Consider the following 20,551-nt stretch of genomic DNA (forward strand, 5'->3'; position numbering starts at 1 on the left):
TCCAGTTCCTTCTGTGCTCAGCGAGGACACTTCTGCTAAGATGCTAATAAACATGTCTGTATTCACACATGTCTTGACTGCGCTCCCCTCTGCGTGACACCACAAGAGGGAGGTGAGTGATGACTGATGAATGAGAAATGAATTCTCTCTCCCCTCTGGGACAACGCCTGTGGTTTAGCACTCTGAAGTGTGTGGGGAAGGTGTAAAGCCAAATTATGATAATTACCAGTGTGTGGGTGTCTGTAGCCATTTGTGTGTCACTGCACCTTTAAATGCAGTTTATAGTACATTCTCAGCTGTCCTGTAAAGAATGGGCCCTTTTTTGCAGGAGGCTCGCTAATACAAACTGTCTGTATGCAGTATTTCACTTGGTATGGAGGCTTTTAGGTAATAAACGTCATATCGAATCGTGGAATGATTAAGAAGGTAGGTCATATCTAACTATAATAAACAAACCTTTGTCTTTTTGTTGGCATTTAGCTTTTATCAGCTAGAATAGTGGAAAGGGCTTAAAACAGGGTATCGTGACACACAGGGAACAGGCTGGCTCACATTTGAACCCATGCCCCTTCAGCAGCCTTCACCTACTCCTCCAGGTTTTCTACAGTGGCACCTGTGAAACCTGTTGGTTTTTGGTTTTTTTTGTTCTTTTTTCTCCTCCTAGACCATCAAAACTTGGACCAAACCCCATCACACACAGACTGCTCGAAGAAATTAAAGGAACACTTATTAATCAGAATATAGCATCAAGTCAATTAAACTTTTGGGATATTGATTAAAACAGTGCTGTAAGCTAAACAGCAGAGGAGGTTAATCAGCTTTAGCAGCTGTACTAGAGGGGCAACAATGAGACAACCCCCAAAACAGGAGTGGTTTTACAGGTGGAAGTCACTGATATTTTTTCCCCCTTCTCATCTATTTTGAATGTTTTTTTTTTCATTAGTTTTGCATTTGGCTGGGTCACTTCTGTTGGCATAAGATGACACCTGGACCCTACAGAGGTTGCACAGGTAGTCCAATTCATCCAGGATGGCACATCAATACGTGCTGTTGCCAGATGGCCATGGAGGAGAGTCCAGTGGATGAACAGTTATTGTGGGATAGCTGGACGGACCAATAGAAGGTTGTTAGCCCAACTGCAGGACCAGTATCTGCTCCTTTGTGCATGTTGGCACATTTCAGTAAACATGCAAACTGAATTTCAGTGGTCATATTTCATATAAAAAAAATTAAGAAATAATGGGTAGTTGAAGACTTATACTGTAGAAAAATAGTATTGCTGATAGCAGCACAAACAAAAACTCTCTAAGTTCTAAGTTCTGTTCTAAGTTCACCTTCTGAAATGCAAAGTAACCCGACTGTTTCACCCCAGTCAGGGCGTACAAAATAGCCAGAGGTATTCTGCAGCTTTGGTGTGACCAACACTCAGGCTGCCCTAATATTGAAATGAAGGCCTGGGTTTCCAAGAGATACTCAGAGCTAATCTACAATTCTACAAACTCAGCTGTGGCCATATGCACCCATCCGAAAAGTCTGCGCGTTCGTCTCTCCTTGGCAGGGTACAAGGAGATGACAACACTCACTTTGAGTCAAAATGTGCATCCATGCAGAGCGCAACACTCAGGGCGACAGGTACTGTAGAGTTTAATCTGATAAAGTACTAAATCAAGCAGATATCTCTGGGACTTTTTTTCTCAGATGAAGTGAGAAAACCCTGTGTGTGTGTGTGTGTGTGTGTGTGTGTGTGTGTGTGAGAGAGAGAGAGAGAGAGAGAGAGGTATAGTGGATAAATAGATGGAAGGAGAGCAGCCAGGTGAACTTGACTCTAACCTGAGGGAAGGAAAAATGGGGCTAGAGAGAGGACTACCAGTCACACTTAAGTGTTCTTTAAGTGCTTTTCTCACCATTTACCTTACCTTACCTTCACACATAAACATCCATGCAGATGCAAGGAACCATGTGACACAAGTAAACACATGCTGCAAACTCTTGTTTCACTATTTTCCTGGCCAATTGGAGGTTGCACTAAAGAAAATGAGGCTGCAGTTTGACTGCCTGGGTGCAGGTATTAGAACACTGTCAGACAGCGTATTATCCTCTGGGAGGCTAAAAATGACACATAATCTCTCACTGGAGTTGGGCTCTCACAAACACATTTCCATTCCTTTGAACTCAGCACCAAGTCTGAAGTCTTCTGACAATTTACTACCAATCAGACCATGTGTCGTGTTTCTTGTTAACTAGCCCCCAGATGCCTCCCTGCACATATGCACAGTCAGTCAATTTGGCACAATTGTTTGTATCCCTAAATGAGTTCTCAGTTGTAAGTCGTCATTGTTTTATTTATCCCAGGCTGCTGTTTGGCAGTAGCATGATGAGGCCTCTGTGATACAAACAGTTCATGACAAAATGAAAGACTAAAAGGAAAGCAAGATTATAAAATGTCTGTAAAACAAGACTTCATTTTTCTACATTTTAATCTTAAACCCAATAAAGAGCCTTGCCACAAATTACAGAAAATGAGTAAGGATGTGTTCTCAGCTTGATTATATATCTTACAATTTTTTTGATTTGACTTTTTCCTTTGTCCTAAAACGTTGGCTCTTACTCTGCTGCTTTAAATCTGCCAGCCTGTATTTGTCCAGATAGATGACAAATGGGTGTCTGAACAACAAGCGTGTAAGCTGAGAACCACGTTGTGCATAAAGGGAATGAAGACTGTCTTTATGGCCTTTGTTACATCACTGGTATTTGACCCAAATTCATTATAGACATTACAGCCTTATCTCCAAAAGAGATACAAAAATTGTGACTTTTACCGACTTTCACTTTTTAATCGATTTGGTGGCATTTAGCAAAAAAATCCAGAGCACAGACATCATTCTGTCACCGTGAAGTCTCTAAAGTAAATCAATGCAGAATAGTGAGATGGTGGAGAACGCATACAGATTGCAATAGGTATTTCCCAGCAGGCATGTCAGTCCCCAGATAAATCATCTACACATTTCTCTTGCTTTCGGAATATTTAATCTACTTTGGTCCATGCGATGCTGTAACTGGATGAAAGCAGACAAGGGACGCGTGTGATAATGCAGTCCCACCGGACTTGTGCTTGCTTCTCGACTGTAATTAAAAATTGTCAGAATAGCAGCGTGACAGGAGTTTGATTCCATCTGTCTGCTGTGAGTGCAGGGTCTATTTCAGCACTCTAATCCTGCATGCCTTAACACCCGCTAAGTCTGTGAAACAAGCATAATTAAGAGAAATTCTGTGATATGAGGGCTCTGAAGAAAATTCAAAACAACAGAAATCCATGCACTTGTTTGAAAGAGTGCATATAAGCACGTGTGCTTTAACATTAAAGCCAAGCTGAAATAAATCAAATCTTCTAAATCTCTGGAGTGAGACAAGAACCTTTTGCAAAGTTCGCCACAGCCGCTGTGATTCAGGTTACGGTACATCACATCTGGCAGCAAAATGGTTTGACCACAAATAGATTTTGAAGTTTTCTCTATGAAGCTCTTAGAACTTCTAGAAATGATCACCTGAAAAAGATAAAGTTAGAAAGCTATTATTAGAATGCATTACCATCATCCGTATCTTCCAAGATGTTAACTTTGGTGGTGGGGTAGTGCATTCCCAGACGTCCTCCCACAGGCAGTGACAGAGTAACGTTGAAGCTCTCCTCTCCCTCGTACAGGGAGTCGTCTATGATCACCACGCGGCACAGCTTCTCCCTGTCACCTTTGTTGAAGCGAAGGAGGCTGCTGTGTTCCTCAGGACGGGAGATGTAGTCCGAGTAAGAGAGGACAGTGGTGGGAATGGTTCCTGAGGCCGAACCTTTAGAAAGACCAGCAACAAGAATGGTGAGTACGATGCACAAAAGCATAAAAAGAATAAAATATGATTGAAAAGACCTAATGAAAAGACCATAAATGGTATCCTCTGTACAAAGAAGATGTGTTATTGATACAAATCTTTTAATACAGTGTTCACAAAAAAAATTAAAGGAACAGTTTGAAAACGCAACAGATCTCTGTGGGAAAAAATCATGCTAAATAATAATATGGATATGGACTGGGTAATGTGTAAGAAATGAATGGATTGTCTAACGGAAATGAAATGTATTAACCTACAGAGGATTCAATCAAAGTGAAAAAATGATGCAACAGGCTTTTCCATTTTGCCGAAATTCCATTGCAGCAACTTAAGACACTCCGTAGTTTGTATGGCCCCCACGTTCTTGTATTCTTGACTGACAATGTCGGTGAATGCTCCTAATTAGATGACGCCAGGTGTCCTGGAGGGTCTCATCCCAGATCTGGACCAAGGCATCCTGGACAGTCTGAGGTGCAACATAACAGCATCACAAGGACTTAAAATGATGTCCTAGAGGTGTTTTACTGGATTTATGTCAGCTGAGGGTGGGGGCCACTCACTGCACCAGCGTAGGGTCTAACAATGGTTTCACGGTTTGTTCGTCTCTCCATTGGTGAACGATGTTACAAGCAGCATAATGTTCTCTGCGTCTTCTCCAGAGCCTTTCACATCTGTCACATGTGCTTAGGGTGAACCTGCCCTCATCCATGAAAACCACAGGATGTCAGTGGTGGTCCTACCAATTTTGGGGTTCTTTGGCAAATACCAATCACCTTCAAGGTGTCAGGCAGCGAGCACAGGGCCCACTAAAAGATGTCGAGCCTTCAGGCCATCCTCATGAAGTCTATTTCTGATGAGAGACATTCACACCAGTGGCCTGCTGGAGGTCATTAGTGTGACCTAACGGGAACAGGATGGCAGTGCTCTTCCTGTTTGTCCTTGTACAGAGGAGCAGATACTGGTCCTGCTGATGGGTTAAGGACCTTCTACAACCGTGTCCAGCTCTCCTATAGTAACTGCTTGTCTCCTGTAATCTCCTCCATGCTCTTGAGCCTGTGCAAACCTTCTGATAAACCCTCACCCTGGATGAGTTGGACACTGCACCTACTGTTCATGTCATTAACACCAAAGTAGCTGAAACTAATTAACAACTGTCTGTGCTACTTAACTGACCAGATGATATTCTCTGATTAAAAATAGTTCCTTTAATTTTTTTGAGGTGTGTATAAGAACTTGGATTAAGAGCATAAAAATAAATATGAAAATAATGAAATGAAGAAAATATGAATATGTTGTGTATCTCAGTGCTACAAATCTGTATTTGAATTTCATAAGATTCAGATTTTCAGCATAGCTAAACTTTGACTTTTAATTGCAGCAAGTCCATTAGGTCTGTCGGTGTATGGCAAGGAGCACAGAAGTAAATTTCCATCAAGTTCTGGCAAATTTGTTAGAAATCTTTCATTTTTCATTAACCGTGAAAAGCAAAAAAATAGTATGGCTGAATTATTAAAGGGGAAGCGGATGTTGTGGAGCATGTAAGGAATCAAGAATTCTTGCAAAACTTAACAGCTAAGTGTGATCCTGCTGTGCTTAGGCTGCTAACATGTGATTTGTGAAAATGCAAATGGTGTGTAAACAGCTTCTTTTCCAGAGAGCTGACTTGACTTTAAACAGATTTAACGGGTACTGTCAAACTGCATAGGTGAGGAAAAAAGCTGCACCCGACACTCCACCTACACATCAATATAACAAAGACATCGCCTGTCATCCAGACGCATATATCACAAGACTGAAACATGCCTCACTTTTTAGGTTTTAACAATTACATGATCTATTTGTTTTGTAATTTGAAGTAAGGACATCTGAGACTTCATTATACAGGTGAATATAACGAATGTAAATCAGACCCAGCTTTTTATACCGTTAACCAAGTGGTGCGATCACTGTCTGCAAATATGGCAGGATTGCAACGTATACAGGGGGGGAAATGGGTTAGATGAGGTGAAAAAAGGCCAGCCTGTACCCTGCTGTGTGTAGCAGACCACCATGAGCTCCTCGCTGATGTCTCCACTGCGGTGCACTGGGATGAAAAGCTCTCCAACATCTTCCTCTACTGAGCGGATCTGTTCAGGGAAAAATACAGTCGACTCTGTTTGGAAGGGGAAAAGAGAAAACGAGACAGTGAGAGAGAGTGAGAGTCAGGGAAAAAAAGAAAAGGGTAATGATATGTATAACAATCTGCAAAAATCCACAGTGCATTAGGCCATCAAGGACTCATACAGGCTTTTGTTCTGGTTCTGCATTAGCGAGCTGCAGCTGACATTTTCCTTTCATTTTTTTTTTATTCCATTGAAGTGGTGGTCCTGCAGTGTGCTTATTCATATTCGAGAATAACTCTCCATCGGTCTTTTGGTTTGGTGTAACCAGACGGGCTCTTCAAAGAGACCGCTTTGGAAGTTTTTCTTCTTGTCTCACGTATCGCGGACAATTACACAGGCAAGAATCTGAATTTATACCACAGAGTCAATCAGCTGGGAGTTTCACCCATCTACAGCTCCATACTCAGAGGGGTCAATCATCTCTCTCATATTTTCTTCCCCGCCTTTCTCTCCGTCTCTGACTGGAGTTTGTGATTGAGGGAGAAACTTTGAGCTAGTGAAAGCATCATCTATCAAAGCACAGAACTTACTGGCATTATAGAAACAACAAATTTTGGAGGCTATTTTCCACAGACGCACTGGGACCAATAAAAATGCTAACAGAGTGGCCGAAGCTTCAGCTCGTCCCAGTTCTTCGCGTGCCTTTGTTTCGTGCACTCTCTGAAAGAATCGATGACTGAATGATGGGAGGTGAAAAACACTGACGAAAACTTCAATTAAAAAGGCGAGGACTGGCGCGTGAAACAGATTTATATCTGACTCAATGCCCGGCGTAAAGAGAGATCAGCAACCTGAGCTGGCTGTTTGGGATGAAGTCATCAACATAAGACAATCTTACACACAGCGGGGGGAGGAGGTCGAACATTTCTTTTATCTTACGATAAGTCGCTAAATTGTTCTCACAGTCTTCTTCCACCTCTCCGACTTTTTTTCATTCTGTTCCTGTCCACAATCTGTCACTCCCCGGGGACTCATACAAGGAGACTGAGGTCCACCGCTTACCTATTCCACACACACGAGTAACGTTACAACCTGATTTTCTTCCCTCTTTCCACACACGTACTGTACACTTAGTCTCCTCCTCGCACTCTTCTATTGCCTCTAAATCCACCTACGGTTTGGAAAAGCACATTTTCAGCCAAGTGGGTCAAGTTCACCTCCTGGAGGAAAACCCACAGTCTTTTTTTAAATCATTCATGGGGATTGGAACATAAACACAGGCTTTTATGCTGGGTGTTAAAACAGCGAATACTTGCACCTGATTTTGCTATTGTTTTTGCTTTTGTTTTCTTTTACTCCAGCTTTTCTTTTCTTCCTATGCCTTGAACCTCTCCATTATTGATAATTTCATAAATATTCTATGGATGCTGGGATATTTTCCTTGTTGCTGCTGTTTGACTGCGTTGTGATAAATGTGCACTTTACTCATTACCACCTTGCAATGTTGGTCATGGACAAAATGGAGATGCACATGTATAACAAATGAGCCCCTAAAAACCTGCAGTTAATAGCACAATATAAGCAAAACACAATCCAGCATAAGAAGATGTAGCTCCTTGCTTGAAAGCTCTGTGTTTACGACTAGAGACAAGTGTCCATGATGACACACAAAAATACAAGTGCGTTCTTGTTTGTTTAGCAGAATGACACTGGTGCAAACGCAGTAAAAGTTGTCCTGATGTATTGTGTTCTTAATGAGAACACAAGAACTACACGACCACCTGTAGCAATGTGGCTGCTGCTTAGAGTATGCAGTCCAACAACAGGCGTTTCCCTTCATCTTTAGTCATCATTGCGTATGCATTACATATATAAAGAATAAAATCGTAGCAATCACATGGGCAGACAGCAGGTAAAAAGTAGAAGCACACTCACACATCTCTATAAAGTATGTGTTCTTGCTTAAAACACCAGAGAAAAACTCCAAGCATCGACACAGACAAGTGCAGTTTGTTCGCAAACTCCACTCCTTAATTTTGGAGCACTTTTACTTAACGATCCTCTCTCCTCCTCTAAAGCTGATATTAGCCAAGCTGACATGTTCTCCGGGGAGTGACTCTCTGGGATAACCAGACGACTAGACAAAGCCCGTTTTCATCATTAGAGAAAGAAGCTGGAGTACAGCTAACACCACAGGCATAGCTAAAGCTTCACTAACCCATTAGAGTACAGAGTGGCACATCTCTGCCACATTAGACAGTCCCCCGAGAAGACGGAAAACAAACCAGCCCCTGCCCTCCACACACTTCGTAATTAACCCACTGGGGAGGATAGATTGAGGAGGGAAAATGTGGCATGGGGAGTGATACTGAGAAACAAAGGACAAAAAAAACAAATGAGAGAGGGGTGAGAGCAACTGCAGTATGTCACTATAATGGACGCTTCAGCGTTTCCATCTTTGGTGCTCAACTGTAATTACTTGGAAGTTGCACTGAGGAGGGGGGTAATGCATGCAAAAAAATGAAAGTAAAAGCAGAAGAAGAGTAAATCTCGTCTGGATGGAGCAGAGGAGTCAGTTTGTCGCACCACTCAATATTCCATTAACATTTCAATTTGCAGGAAAAGACACAAAGAACTATGAGAGTGAAAATGGCAGATTATAACCTATTTAAGAAAGAAAGCGAAAGACATTGTGTGTGCGTAGATGTGTGTGTGAGTGTGTCAGGGTGTGATTATTCTTCTTTTTTTATGCCTTATTGGATTTTAAGAAGCACAGATTGTGCTCAGTATTTCCATTGGGTATAAAAAACACTACTACCATTAAGAGATGAGTATTATCCTTATAGTTATTTTTCACTGGCTATCATGACAAATATGTATTTCTGCTCCTTTCCTCAGGGCAGACCTGACAAGGCCTTATATTAGAAAATACTTATATTGACAGTTCTTGATTCTGCGTGTCAGGCATATGTATTTTTCAGCCTTCTGTAAAGAAATACTTGAGTGGCAGAGGAGAATTTTTGTGCTATGCTTTATGCATTGCAGAAACTTCAGTGAATATTCAGCCTTATTCTTCGATCTGGGTTAACAAAGGAATTATTTCCACTATGCACAGTGGTTTTAATTGATTTTAATTTGTAATGCTGGGTACATCCTTCTGAATAAAATAACATTTTAGTTAACCAGTAATGACAAACAATGTTGTCTCAGTTCTTTCTACTGCAGCTCAATGTATAGAAGTAAATAAATCATTTTCAGCTTTCATGTTGTGTTGTCTGTTGAGAAAACAAAGGACACACATCAGATTAGCAGGAAGAGCAAATTGGATCTAGAATGAAATACTGTCATGACCCTGTGCCTTCTCGGCTGACTCTGTATGGCTACAAGTGTTTTTGTTGTGCTGCATCTCCCTCTCTCCCCTTCCGCGCACTGCGCTCTACCGGGGCGGAGTCATGACGGCTCCAGCCCCTGGCTCGGACACCTGCAAACAATCCTCTCACTCACTTCTTAAGGCGGCTGCTGAGAGTGCTTCCTCGCTGGATTATTGTGTAACACTCGTCAGTGTCATCACCTATCTGAGCCCTTTTCCGAGTTTCTGTCGTGCCACTACTTACCTGCTTTTCCTCTCTGTGCCAGATTTCTCGCCAGCCTGAGGACCGCCGTTCGGTGACCTAAGACCGGAGCCCGAGCTGCCTGAGCTTCAGTAGATTGTGTATATAGCCGTTCCCTTCCCGTGCCTGTGTTCCCCGGAGACCCTCTTCCTGTGCCCCCTCACTTGTATATACCCGCACCTGGTGTCTACGTGTAAATAAAATTGTGAACCTTAGTGACGGTCTGCCTCCGAGTCTCTCCTGAGCCTGACAAATAAAATGACTGTAGATGCATGCCTCTGCCCCTCTTCCTTTTCTGTCCAAACACATATAATAAATACAGGTAACAGATTAAAGGAAAAACTGCAGTAATCTGTAGTAAGGGTGTCCGGTGGCTATGCTGCTGTAGCCATTTTGCCAGACGTCCTTGGTGCCATTTCATGTAGTTTCAACCTTTATAGTAATGTGCAAAATTCTTGCGCTACCCCTTTTCATTAAGAGTGCCGTCTTGACAACCACCCTCACACTGAGCCCATTTCTGATGAGGCTCAGTCAGCAATATATTTTTTCCCTATTTCTTAAAAAGATGACTTTCAGATACTGTAGACCTGCACTAGGCCTGCCACTTGTTGTTTTGTCTTCCACATGTCTAGTTTACTCTGATTTTTTGAAGGACACACTGTACAACATGTCAAGATTTCACGTTTTGGGCTAATAGTTCTTTGGGAATCACCTTGTTGAGGAGAAAACATTTTCTGCCTGTCAAGCTCTGTTATTGTTGGCAGATGGGAACAAATTATGTTTTACGACCGCTTGCCAGTAAAGTGCCTAAGGATATAATTTAAAATAGTTTCTTAATTAATTGCATATCATGTGTAAACATAAAAGTGATTAATCCCACGCGTTGAGTTCATTTTTATGATTCATAAGTTCATGTTAAGTGGCTTAACAAACAAATATAAAAACATACCTGGGAAAATGGTCAGGTAAAAATCTGAGCTCTTTGGAAGCCAAAAAATGAAAGAAAAAATGAAGACACAAGGGGCTACTACTACTGGCTAGATAGTTTAGCACAGTAATATAATTTATCACATGCCTGTATATGTAGGGAAGACTTAACTAAATGAAAGGTATCATGTGCATTATTGTTTGACCAATAAAACAGAACATAAAGTTGCTGATCAGGCTGCAGGGAGGTAAATATGTACATACATTTTCAAACCAGCAGCACAAATCAACACATTTCAAAGGTGGGCACCAAAGTGTCACTAAGTCAGTGCTCAAGCAGTTGTAACGAACTGTCACAAATGTGACAAATGGCAAAAATGATGATGCTGTAGTGAAGGAGGCCTTTGACTTTTAGGATATTAAGCACTTAGTATTGTTAGATTAAAGTATAGATTTTTCAGTTCTGGTCAAAAATGTGTTTTGCAAAGTCAACATGTGATTCTAATTAGTCCCTCATTTAATGCTTTGGCCAAATTTGGCAATATCCTTAATTACAGCTCTTAGAACATTAATAAAAGCTGCAACAATTTACTTTGTAAAACCATATCCTGTTATTTGTTCATGATTTGTTCTCTTCCATTTCACAGTCAGGAGCTAGCTTACCTGAAGTAACTCTGGCCATTATCATGCTTTTCCTGGTAATGTCACTAAGTTCATCTGCCTACTTCTCACACATCCAACACGCTTTTCTCTTTTTTTCTAGTACACTAGAGGCCATGTGCTCTTCTTATGAGATAATCCTCCACCTGCATCATTTGTGAATAGTTAATATTTGGCCTCCTCTGGACATTAGTTCATTAGAATTCATAGGAATTACCTTAAGGTTGGAAGCATTAAAGGGGCCTTGTTGTAACATCTTGAAACGGTGTGAGCAAGGATAATATATGTGCAATATTACATCATAATTCAGTAGGTGATTCTATAATGTGTCTGCAAATTATCAAGTCACTAAAGCTCTCAGAAAAATCGAGTTATGAGAGCAATAACTGCCTTACTTAAGTAAATGTATTTTACCACTCATCACCGCTGATAATTGTCACATAAAACATGTGTGTGTGTGTGTGTGTGTGTGTGTGTGTGTGTGTGTGTGTGTGTGTGTGTGTGTGTGTGTGTTGAAGGCAGGGTAAAAGGTGCATATGGGAAGGACTGACCATCACTGGGATCCAAGATCTCAACTGTTGCCATGACGGGGAACTCTATCACTCCCATCACCGGCTCCGATAATAAAATTTGAAAGGTTTCTGCCTGCTCGTACTTCCCATCATTCAGTATCCAAACACGCCACGTGGCTCTGGTCTGTCCCGGGTTGAACTGAATTTGCCGCTGGGACCTGCCCTTGAAGTCCTCCTCCTTCTTTGCGCTGCCGTCCTGGGTGCCAATCCCTGAGAGGTGAAGGCGGTGATGGGCATGAAAGAAGGAATAGACAAGAAAAGCAAAAAAGATGAGTTAAAAAAAACCCCAAAGGAGCAGAGACAAAGAAAATGACAATGAAAGGATGACAGGCGGGAGAGAGAAACAGATGACAAACAGATTAGATATTCACACCCTTTAATGTTGTTCAGAGAGGTGAGAAAAAGAATGCTTTGCTTCTATTTTTTTTCTCCACTGATCACTACAGTGCCTCAATGTGTGAAATGAATTTGTGACTGAAGGATTTAAATAAGCATATTTTAGCTTACTGAGATGGATTAGCTACCATAGTTGTTAGGTACGCATACATGAATGGGTATATGTGTGTGTGTGCGTCACGACCCTTTCCCTTCAAATGCCGCTCACTTCGTCTATCGAACGTCTTTCATGTGAATCCACTTTGCAGCAATCCATCAGACATTCATGCTTGTTGATACATTTCATAAAATGAGGAAAGCTTGCTGGTACCAATGGGGTTACACATTAAACAAAAAGGAATCCAGGTGGCACAGGCCATAAAATAAAGCCTTACATTTGGAAATATGCTGCTCAGATTCCTTCCTCTATATTCATAGAGGAAGGAGTCTGAGAACAAGGTGTGCATAGCCAGGCTGATGCATGTGTTTGTACATAAAAGGATTTGTTTTCTTTTTCAGATACCCCCCCCTCCCCACCACACACACACACACACACACACACACACACACACACACACACACACACACACACACACACACACACACACACACACACAAAAAGAGACAAACGTATGCAGATGGGCCTGAATCCATTCAATCATACGCACAACGAGATCGGAGAGGCGAGTATTGTATGCAAAATCTGAGCTGAAAATAAACACACATGCCGGAATGAAAAGTTGCACAGTCACAGTCTTTACCATGCCTGCGAGGACCTTCAGACATTATAATTATTTGCAAAAGCTCTAATATTGCTGTACATGATTTTGGAGTTTCTTCTATATTTTTTTCTCAGTCCACCAAATGCTTCTCTTTGGGCAAAGTGCTTTGGATGATGTTCAACAATAACAAAATCAAGTGAAGCACACTCACGGTCAAACCCTGCCGAACTGTAGCCGGCAACGCATTTAGGGTAACATCTGCTGTTGCTGCGTTTTTGTCAACAGCCCCACAAGTATCACTCGGCCTTTACGTTTCCTGTTTTTTTTCTCTCTTTTTCTGTTTTTTTCTCAACAGGAAAAGCCAAAGATGCTTCTATTGCTCGGTGCAGCTAAACTATCGCAACATAGAAAATCAATTTCTCTGGGGGTGTTGAAAGCCTTTCCGGAAAATCTAAGACATGCCTAGCGGAAGTGCTGTCAGGAGAAGTCTTGGATCCCTTTTTCTTACTTGCAGTGCTATCATCTTAAGCTGGGTGTGTGTCTAAGTGAGAGCTGGCTGGTGCAAACCGGAATCCAAATGTGAATTCAAATATCATTATTGTTACAAAACTACTGCTAAATAACGGCATTGTTGGATAGACTATCAAAGCTGGTTTCATTTGCTATCAAGCTTAATGTCCTGTTCCAGTTTCTTCACTTGAGTTTAAAGTTAAATAAAGCACAAATGCTCGGTTGATTGATTTCCTTAAAGCACAGTGGAAATCCCATCAGCTTTTACAATCTTAAACAAGACATGACGTCTGTCAGCATGGTGACCTTTCCCATAATGAGTGCTAGTAGTCATTAATCTATTATTTTGTGATTACCACTGGCGATAGATCCACCTCGTGATTCTGTCTAGCAATCTGTGTGTGTGTCGTCACGGCAAAATGTGGTCCTGGAGACATCAACTGAAGTGTGAACTACTACAAAGACAGTCTGAGTAGTTTGACAAGTGCTTTTGTCTGACTGTCACTATGGTGAGCAGCTTTACTGAAAACACCAGGCTCAAAATGTAACGTTCAAAATTCAGTCATGAAGCTCCGCAGGTGTCTAGTAGTTGGGATCAAAATCAAGGCCGAGTCTGAAGATGAGTGTGATCTGAGCGCTCGCTGAAGACTCGCAGGGCTGAAACATCAACATGCTAATGACTGTCCGTCCTGGTATTTTGCCACTGCAAGATGGTCACTATTATTCATCATTACGCAGAACTTATGGGTCAGACCATATCTGACATGCTGAAACACAGACTTACACACCCACGCAGAAACACAAAGTGAAAACAATACTCTTGCAGTTGGTAATGAATGCAGCGATGGCAGTCTTTGCATTATTAAAAGCAAGAGTAGGACTGAAATCAGTTTTGCAGGTACTTATATGTGCTGTTTAATGTTCTGCAACCAAGCAGCTAATTAGCTATCAAGCTTTCAAAATGAAGTTACCCAAGCACTAGTTAATGTTTATAAGGTTGTTGTTCAGAGTCTGTGGGTCTTGTGTTATGCAGCAGGGTGATTATTTTCTCACTTTGACTGTCTCTGCTGCATAGAAAGTTGATAATGGTGTTCTGTCAAGTGAAATCAAAATAATAGTGGGCAGAGTCATTAAAGTAAAAAGAATAAGTTTCTTTCTTGCGTTTGAATGGGATTACAGGGCAATTAATTTAGAGGAAATGGGCAATGATGAAGCAACACATTGAACTAGACCCTAATGTATAAAATTATTGTCCATTAGTACTATTTAAGTAAAAAGAAATGTGCATTTTCCATTTGTAGTTGAGTTGTATTTGTATTTGGGAGCATGGCTCTGTTCTGGGACTTTCTCATCTTTCCATGTGCAGACATGGAAAGCCTGAAGCAGATCAGGGGAGGTCTGAAACAGCACAAAAACAAAGAAAGGGTGAGTTGTAAAGTGTCTTGTTGGGGGACGCAACAGCAGTAGACCAGCTGAAACAACCTAAATAATATGGACAGAGTGTCAAATGTATAAACTAAATGCAAAGAATAGTATCAGGTGAGCCATCAGCTAATTTGGGACTTAACTTTGTGGTGACAATGTCTCTCAGCAGTAGTATTATGTCAACCAAACTGGGGATTAGTTTCAAGAAAGCTCGTTCACAAATCTTTCATTTATGCTCTACCATATTCATTATGCAAAAAACTTTGTTTTGAATGTTTGAAATGGCTACAAACAAGTTCAAAAACAAGAACCCGTCTGCATTAACCTTACTGAAATATTCAGACAGTCTTTACTGTCTATTTACAGTAAAATAATTTCCATTGCTCCCAGAAACTTCAGCTAAAAGCCAAACAAGGGTTATTACTGGTCAGAAGAAATGGGGTCACTTTGTAATGATTAAAAGAGAAAAGAAAATAATAACATACATCAGGGAAGACATGTTGGTGGGAAAAGAAACGTGAGGTGGGAAAGGTGTTGATGGGAATTTGTGACCAAATGCTGAGGGAGAACTAAAGCCTTCAAGCCCTCCCACTCCTGTGCAGTGTGAGTGATTAGACCATACACTGGGTTGACATGTTTTTGTAATGTTGTTGCAAATGTAGAGAGAGAGAGAGAGAGAGAGAGAGAGAGAGAGAGAGAGAGAGAGAGAGAGAGAGATATTGATTTTCAGTGTGTTATGATTATGTATGCTTTATGCGAGTTCTTTAGAGTTACATTCTAAAAATCTCATTTGGAGGCCAAGAAACATGTTAGCAATACAGACTACATGAAGAATTTTTTAAAAGTTGCTTCAGCATTGATTCATGCGCGTTGTAAATTTAAAATAAATCTGCGAGACTCTTAAAGGTCTGTAGACGATTCAGAGCAGCAGCCTCGCTCTAGGCAGCTTCTCTGTCAAGAATGCAACACATGTATCTGTTCCGAGCACAGAACAAATGATGGTGCATTTTGATAAAGAGGAGATGACAGTCAGTGCTGTTGTCTGATATGGAAATACTGTATCAGGACTTGTTGTCATTTGCATTGAGACGAACGTATGCAAAGAATCCTAAACGAGACAGCAAACTTCATCAATAACAAGGAAAACTATCGCGCAATGCAAACACACTGAATGGCCATCATTTCAAGAAACACAAGATTAGAACTTTAAAGAAGGGAAGTATGTTTGCTCATAGCTGAGTATTTCTATCTGATCTTCCTATTCTGATGATTTGTAGATCCACATCACATAAAACATCTGTACACCATGGCGTGCCTACTGGAGAGAGGAAGGGCTGTCCTTAAAAGGGTGGTGTCTCACTACACCACCCTCGATGGACTCCCTGGAGGGAAGAGGCACACAATTCCCGAGGTTGCGCTGGGGTTTCTTCTCCACTGGAGGATACATATCCTCTCGAGTGTTTTTGATCTCCATCGCACTGTTGCTTAGAGCCAGAGCGCCTTGTGTTTGTGTCTCCACAACAAGTACAGACTCGCAGATCCAAAGAGTTGCTTGCAAACACAAACACATCTTCTTTTTCTAGCTGCAAACTTTCCTTGTGTTTATTCACTGTTGTAGTTTCTTTAGCTTCTGAGTAACCTCAGCATGGCTCATTGAAACATGCACAATTCAAAAAAAAAAAAAAGCATGATGATTGCATGTTCATTATACTAGACTCATTTCACACTGAGGCAGCAAAGGTGGAGACTTGCGCAAAAAAGATGGAGGGGTCCAACAGATTCTTTTCTCTCCTGGTGAAATGCAATTATCTCTTCATCCCTTCTGCTTGGCAACAAAAATGAGGTTGGAATATGTCCCACAGGAGATAATATATCTTAACCTGGCAAAAGTACACCTCGTTAACAATTCATCTCTCAGGGCAAGGACAGACCAGAGAAGGACAGTGCTGAAATAAAAAAAAAAAGTCTTCAAAGGATGAGCTTTGACTTATGCAATAAGTAAAAAAAAAGAAGAATGAGAATTCAATTCCATCTTGTGTCCCTATGGGGTCCCTCATATTGCTCATACAGCAAGGAAGACAGGAAGCGAGAAGGAAATGGAAAAAGTCGAGGAAAAGAGAAGGCAAAGAAAGGAAATGAAAGGAAGGGAAGGAAAGATGTACAGGAGATGTGGATCTGAGAATGGAAGGTTATGTGGAGGGAAAGTGCGAGAAGGTGCAAAAGCAAGTGGAGAAACAGAGCTGAACCAGCATATGCACCGAAATGTGTAACAACCAAACAAAGGATACAACAGAAGAGGAAGGCAGAGTGGGAATAAGCAGCCAATGAGCACAGCATTGGACAGATATACGACTCATATTTCCACCCAATATACTGTCCAAAATTTGGAGTGAGACTGAAGGGGAAAAAGGTAGGTATAACACAAATAAGGGAACTTATAGAAAAGAAACAGTTGATGTCAAACACCGAAGGCTAGACTATTAGTCAGTAACGGCGCAAGAAAAGGAGAGATGGTGCCTTTGATGAGTAAAAGGAGGTTAGAAGCAAAAGGACGTCTCTACCGTAAAATGAGGTGAGGAGAGATTACGGATAAAAGGGAAAGAATGTGAGACGAGCTAAGTGGCCCGACGTCACTGGGACGGACGCTTTGGCAGAAGGAAAACAGCGACGGGACTTAATTAGCGGGATTTAGGCTGCACGTTTATATGTTTGGTCGAGAGTGGAATTTTATTGTTTTCATAAGAAATGAGAAAGCAAGGTGAAAGCTTAAAAAGTAAAAGAAGAGGATATGAGGATAGAATTCGGTCTAATCCGCATGGCCTTGTCCAGCCCTGTTCTGCCTGAGCTGTGCTTTGCGGGAGCATCTTTGAACCCTGATCTTATCTCTGTGTTCCTCCTTCACTGATCCTCTCTACCTGAACATCCTGTTGTGATGGACCATGTGTAACAACTCTCCTCCACTGTTGCCTGGCACCACACCAGCTTTCATCAGCTAACCCTTGCAACAGCAGCAGCAAGCTTCTGGCAGCATCATCGGGCAGCTTTCTCTCTGCCTTTCAATCCTTGACACAATCCTCATCAAATCCAATGCAATTTTTCCAACTATTTCCACATACGTTATTTACTTTTAACATTTCTTTTTAGAGCTGTAACAGTTTCATGATGGGATCCATGAGTCTGTCAGTAGAATTAATAAAAATATTATTTTCAGATGTAAATGTTTTGCTGCATTTTCTTTCTGTTTTATAATAACACTATAGTAGCTATTAAAGTCATGCACCTCACCTCAGTCCAGCTCGTGTTTCCCAAGGCCGGACCAAAACCGCAGAACAAGCAAGAAATGAAAAAATAGCTGTTCTCCTTGTATTTGTGTAAAAGACTTTAGACACTGGCTGCCACTTATTACGAGTCTACTGAAAGCTAGCAAAACTTTAATGCCAGCTGCCATACGTGTCTTTCATTTCATCATCAAGGTTTCCCTCTTCTGCTGGATCTGAGCTTTGTCCATCAAAACGGGCCTCGTAACGAGCCCTCCTGAATTTCACTCAGAATTCTGTCCATTTATTTCTTTTATAACTGCAAATGCAACAACACTCATGTGTTAATATTTTGCAATGAAAATAAAAAGCGAAAAAGCTCATAAGTTTGTACCATTCTAACAAACCTGAAAGTCAATATTCGCTATGATCGCCTTTATTCTTCAACGCCACCTGCACTCTCTTAGGCAAACTTTGTTGTAATTTCTTTAAGTAATCTTCAGGGACAGTTTTCCAGGTTTCTTAAAGGACATTCAAGGTTCTTCTTTGAATGTTGGTGAGGTCAGGCCATGACTGATGAGTGTTTCATTGTGGTTTTCTTCTTGGTCCAGGTATGCTTTTACTGCTCTCCCCGTGTGTTTGGGATCAATGTCAGGCTGAAAATTGAAGCCACTGCCAATCACATGCTTTCCTTCAGAAGTCTGATGCTACTTTTCTGTTCATAATTCTATCAGTTTAGACAAGAACCCCAACACCACTGGCTGAAATGGATGCAGCAAACCATGGCAGAGCCTCCATGGTGTTTTACAGAACGCTGCAGACTATCATTGTTGTCTCTCTCCTGACCTCCTCAGTACATACTGACAAAGACGAAACAGAAATTTTAAATTTGGGATCATCACTCCATCAGAGCTGTTAGCACTGATTTTTAGTCTAGTTCTTGTGTAATATCTGTTTTAATTCTTTAAGAATGGCTTCTTGACAGCCACTCTTCCACTGAGACCATTTCTGCTGAGACTTCAGCAAAAAGCACCTGGATCACGTCGAGGGTAGGATACATCTCACATGTACTGTGTCGGGTTTTGCTGGATTTTTTTTCCATCTGTCTTAAGGACATGACTTTCAGATACTGATGATCTGCTATAGATATTTTTTAGGCTTGCCCTTTTTCTTTGTTCTCCATTTGTTTGGTTTCTTCCAATTTTGAAATATGAAAAGGTCTCAGCTAATAGCTCTTTACCTGCCAAACTGTGTTATCTTTGGCATTTTTCATAAATAACCTAAAGACAGGAACAAATGATTTGCTTTGCCAACAGGCTGCTAGTAAAGAAAGTGCCGAAAGATACAATTTGAATTGGTTGCTTGCTAAGTTGACAGTTATGTGCAGGCACGACACTGGCCCTTGTGACTGTTTTATATATCTCACTGCAGTTTTTACATTTTTGCAATAGAAATTAATTCGTTTTAAATACTAAACATAACTATAAATAAATACATGTCTGTGTATAGCAACAACAACAAAGCAACATCCCTTAGTTGACAGTTACCAATAACAAGGGGAAAATGAAGAAACCTATGAAGAAAAACATGTTGGTTATTTTTTTTACATTGATCACTGTTGCTCTAGACTTCACCATATTTTATTATTAGTGCCTAAACAGTGCCACAAAGGCCACATTAAAACAAATAGACTGAAATTTGAACACTCCATGTGTATTTGCACTTAGAGTGATTTAGGTTGGTGCTGTGGAGGAACGGTGCACTTATTCTCTTAAGACTAACGGCACTTTCAGCTGCCATCTTATTCCTCAAGGGATCACCAGAGCAGATGGATCTGCATCTTCTGATTTGGCTCAGATTTTATACACAGGATGCCCTTTCTGATGCAAGATGCTCATTTATCCAGGCTTGGGAACAGCAGTTGAAATTTGCTTGTTAATGGCCCCCAGAGGCAGGGTTTATGTCACTCTCAAATCACTATTGGTTAACATGTTCACACATAAGGTGAACATGTTACCCACTACACTGGGGTACAACTCCGATGCTCTTAAGACTACAATAAACATTTCTTTCTTCTTGATGTTGCCTTCCTCTAAAATGTACTAACCATGTAAGTGCACATGAATAACACATTCATGCATAGCGGCACGTCAGCATGCCATGTTAGACATTCCTTTTAAAATGCTGGCTTGAAAGTCGATGTGTGCGTGTGTGTGTGTGCGTGTGTGTGTGTGTGTGTGTGTGTGTGTGTGTGTGTGTGTGTGTGTACTATGTGAGTGTGGTCAGAGATAACCAGGTGCTCACACACCAACTGTGCAAAGAGATGAGAGTCTGAACGCAAGCTTTCATGTGTGCCCAAGAGATACACTTAAAACCTTCCCAAGAGGAATCAAATATACACACCAGCACACAAACACACACACACACACACACACACACACACACACACACACACACACACACACACACACACACACACGCACACATACAAGCACACACACAGGTAGATGA

At 41.2% G+C, this 20,551-nt stretch overlaps 1 protein-coding gene across 1 annotated transcript in view; it reads right to left on the minus strand.

Moving 5' to 3' along the window:
• The window catches only part of frem2a (FRAS1 related extracellular matrix 2a), a 69,233-nt gene that overhangs the window by 15,296 nt on the left and 33,386 nt on the right, over nucleotides 1–20,551 (minus strand). The window contains exons 4-6 of the mRNA XM_085363817.1: nucleotides 11,731–11,961; nucleotides 5,906–6,031; nucleotides 3,589–3,840 (exon numbers count right to left, since the gene is read on the minus strand). Of these exons, the coding sequence (XP_085219943.1) occupies nucleotides 3,589–3,840; nucleotides 5,906–6,031; nucleotides 11,731–11,961 (609 nt within the window). The remainder of the gene's footprint in view (nucleotides 1–3,588; nucleotides 3,841–5,905; nucleotides 6,032–11,730; nucleotides 11,962–20,551) is intronic.

Source organism: Diplotaxodon limnothrissa, linkage group LG10 (genome assembly GCF_057381915.1).
Source record: "Diplotaxodon limnothrissa isolate DT_005_m linkage group LG10, D_limnothrissa_male_GT1.1, whole genome shotgun sequence".
Lineage (NCBI taxonomy): Eukaryota > Metazoa > Chordata > Actinopteri > Cichliformes > Cichlidae > Diplotaxodon > Diplotaxodon limnothrissa.